This window comes from Vombatus ursinus, unplaced genomic scaffold (genome assembly GCF_900497805.2).
Source record: "Vombatus ursinus unplaced genomic scaffold, bare-nosed wombat genome assembly UNPS02014867.1, whole genome shotgun sequence".
Taxonomy (NCBI): Eukaryota; Metazoa; Chordata; class Mammalia; order Diprotodontia; family Vombatidae; genus Vombatus; species Vombatus ursinus.
The window spans coordinates 710,724-713,589 of record NW_020954645.1 but is presented as its reverse complement, the minus strand read 5'-3'; the positions used below and the strand labels follow the sequence as shown (position 1 = coordinate 713,589).

At 56.5% G+C, this 2,866-nt stretch overlaps 1 protein-coding gene across 1 annotated transcript in view; it reads right to left on the bottom strand.

The window, feature by feature from the left end:
- The window catches only part of WNT9A (Wnt family member 9A), an 85,152-nt gene extending 82,534 nt beyond the window's left edge, over nt 1-2,618 (bottom strand). Inside the window, exon 1 of the mRNA XM_027842205.1 lies at nt 2,487-2,618. Within this exon, the coding sequence (XP_027698006.1) occupies nt 2,487-2,584 (98 nt within the window). The 5' untranslated portion in view covers nt 2,585-2,618. The remainder of the gene's footprint in view (nt 1-2,486) is intronic.
- Between the last annotated feature and the right edge of the window lie 248 nt (nt 2,619-2,866).

Genomic DNA, 2,866 nt, shown 5'->3' with positions numbered 1-2,866 from the left:
AACACCCCACAGGAAGCTCAGGGCTGGCAGAACTGCCCTGCCCAGCCCTGAAGCGTAAGGCAGCCGGGTGTAGGGTAACAAGTCTTGGACTGGGAATCAGGAGACCTGGGTTTGAGTTCCCTGCTCAGCTATTCACTTCCCTTTCCAACGCCAATACTCTCAGTCGGGAATTAAAACCAGACTTTTAGCTGCAGTGACCTTGGACAAGTCACTTAATCTAGATGGGCCTCAGTTTCCTCATCTGGAAAAAAATTGACGGGGCTTGAGAGAAAGGAGCCCCTCAGGGGGCTGGAAAGGTTGGTTCAACTTTGCCCCCTTCTAAGAGTCTCTGGCGTCCGGGAAAGCACCCTGGAGACAAAGTTCAGGTCTTGGCTCTACCATTCACTTGCTGCATAATCTTGGGCCAGTCCTTTGCCCCTTTCTGAATCTCAGTTTCCCCATCAGGGTTATTAAGGTCCTTCCCAGCTGACAATCTGGGAATTTCGGGGACGAAGATTGGCTTGGGCATTATGTAGCAGGTCCTGGAGCCCCAAGCCAGCGCAAAGGAAACAGAACAGAAAACCATCCCCAGGGCGTGGTTGGGGGGGGGGGGTGTCCGGCGGCGGACTCCAATTATCATCGTAATTATCTCCAGTTTCTCCAGTCCTTTGCTCCCCACAACCCTACAGGGTAGGTATGTGCAAAGATTATACTGTCCTCACTTTACAGATTGGGAAACTGAGGCTGAGGGAGGCGTGGCGGTGACTTGCCCTGGGACACAGCTAAGTGCGAGTGGAGGAATTAAGCTCAAAAAAATCAAATAGGTTTTTTTTTTTTTTAATCTAGGTGGGAAACGAAATCTATTGGAAATGGAATGGCAGAACTATTTGGTTATGAAGTGTGTAATATCAATGATAAATCTGACAGACACCCTCCCTGGAGGTTAAAGGCGGGGGGGAGGCAAGAAAAAACAAATTCTTCGAGCTTGGAGTTATTTTTTTTTCCTTTGGGGCACAGTACAAAGAACATCTGGATTTTGTACGTCTTTTTTTTTTTTTTTTAACTTGGGGGTGGGGGGGGAGGGGAGTCTGCGGCTGCTTGGAAAAAGTCAAACAGAAGAGAATTCCCGTCCATCCCCCGAGCTTTCTCCGCTGAGTGTCTATAGCAAACGCAGAACAAAACCACACCTACTAGAAAGGGGAGAGAGTGAACAAGCGAGCTCGGGTCCGAGGGGGGCAGATAGCTCCGGGGAAATGGGGAGCGCGCTGGACTGGTCTCTCCCCACCCCGCTGCCCCCTGCCCTCCCGAACCACTGCGCCCCAACAGGCCGGGTCGGACTCGGGGTCGTAAGGGGCTCTGGGGCCAAGGCCCCCTGGAAGGCCAGGGCCGGAGAGAGCGGCTAGGATCTGATCCAGGCTGGCATCCCAGAGCCTTGCAAAAGGCTAAGGAGAGTGGGGAACTTCCCACTCCTCATTTGCCCATTACTGTCTTCGAGAACACACACACACACACACACACACACACACAGAGAAATCCATCCTCTGACAAGTAGGAGACACAGACACAAGGACACACAAACACGCTCTGTGACAAAAGCGCTCAACAAACAAACCGCTCCAGGCAACACAACCTGCTGCAGATGATTAACTATTAATATAGCCCTGGGAGAGAGAGTTTGCATTCAGTTATGAAAGACAGAAAGACATACACACACACGATAGTTTCTAAGTCACCAGAAAGAAAGCGTAAACTAAATAATAACAAAAACTTATGGTTTCCAGATCTGCACAGTATATCCCATTTCACTCCTTCCCTCGCACTTTCCAAGTTCTCAGCATTAGCATAGTTAATCTCAACCCGTCTTTCCCACGTTTTGGGGTGTTTGGATTGGGGGGGGAGGGCGGGAGGAGACTGCCCACCTGGGCTGGGCTGGGCTGGCTGTCCCACCTCAGCTTGGAAGCCCATCGCTCTCTTTTCTCCCAGGGAAGCGAGCGAGCTCAGGGCAAGTGGGGCGGACACGGATTTGCCTGCAGGGCATTTGCAGGACCAGCGCCCAGACAGAGGACACTCAGCTCTCCTACCCCCCCCAGTCCACGGCCGGTGCACCCCTGTTTCACCAGGACGTGGGGAGGAGTCGGAGCAGGAAAGACCACCAGCTCTGTAGTTTCCGGGGACAACAGCAGACTACAGGCGAGCCAGCCTGCCCGGGCACAATTCCGTGCCTCGAACCAGAGACCACGGGCAAGGAGGATTAGGGGTGGAGAGGGGGCGCAAAAAGAAGCCGATGACAAGTCCCAGTGGCGAAGGGGAGCAGTGGGAGCCTGCGGAGGAGAAGGTGAAGGACAGAGAAAGATAGAAGGAGAAAGAAGGGGTCTGGGGCCGGCCTGAGTCTCCCTCGGGCGGTCGCTCCCTTGCTCGCTCGCTCGCAGGCGGGCAGGCAGGCGCGCTAGGGGCGGGGAGCTGGGGGCTGGTTTGGAGAAGGGGCCGGAGCCCCGAACGGCACCTACCCGAAGTAGGCGGCCGAGGGGCGGAGGGAGCCGAACAGCACCATCAGCGCGAAGGAGGAGGAAGAGAGCCAGCCCACCAAGACTTGTCCAGCCAGCATCTTGCGGCTGCGGCTCGGGGGCTGACCATCTCGCTCCCCCCGCAGGTCTCGGTAAGAACTCGCCCGGCTCGGGGCCGCCTTCTTATAGCGCCCGCGAGCGCCGGGGGAGCGAGGGAGCGAGCCAGCCGGGAGGGGTTGAAGACGGGGGAGAGGCGGGGCCCCGACTCGCCCGGCCCAGGGGCTGCGCCCAGCCAGGGGACTCCAGACCAGCTGGGAGGAGGCGCGGCCAGGCGCGCAAGGCTCCGCCCGCTTTTTTCGACCCCCCCCATCTCCTTTCCACCC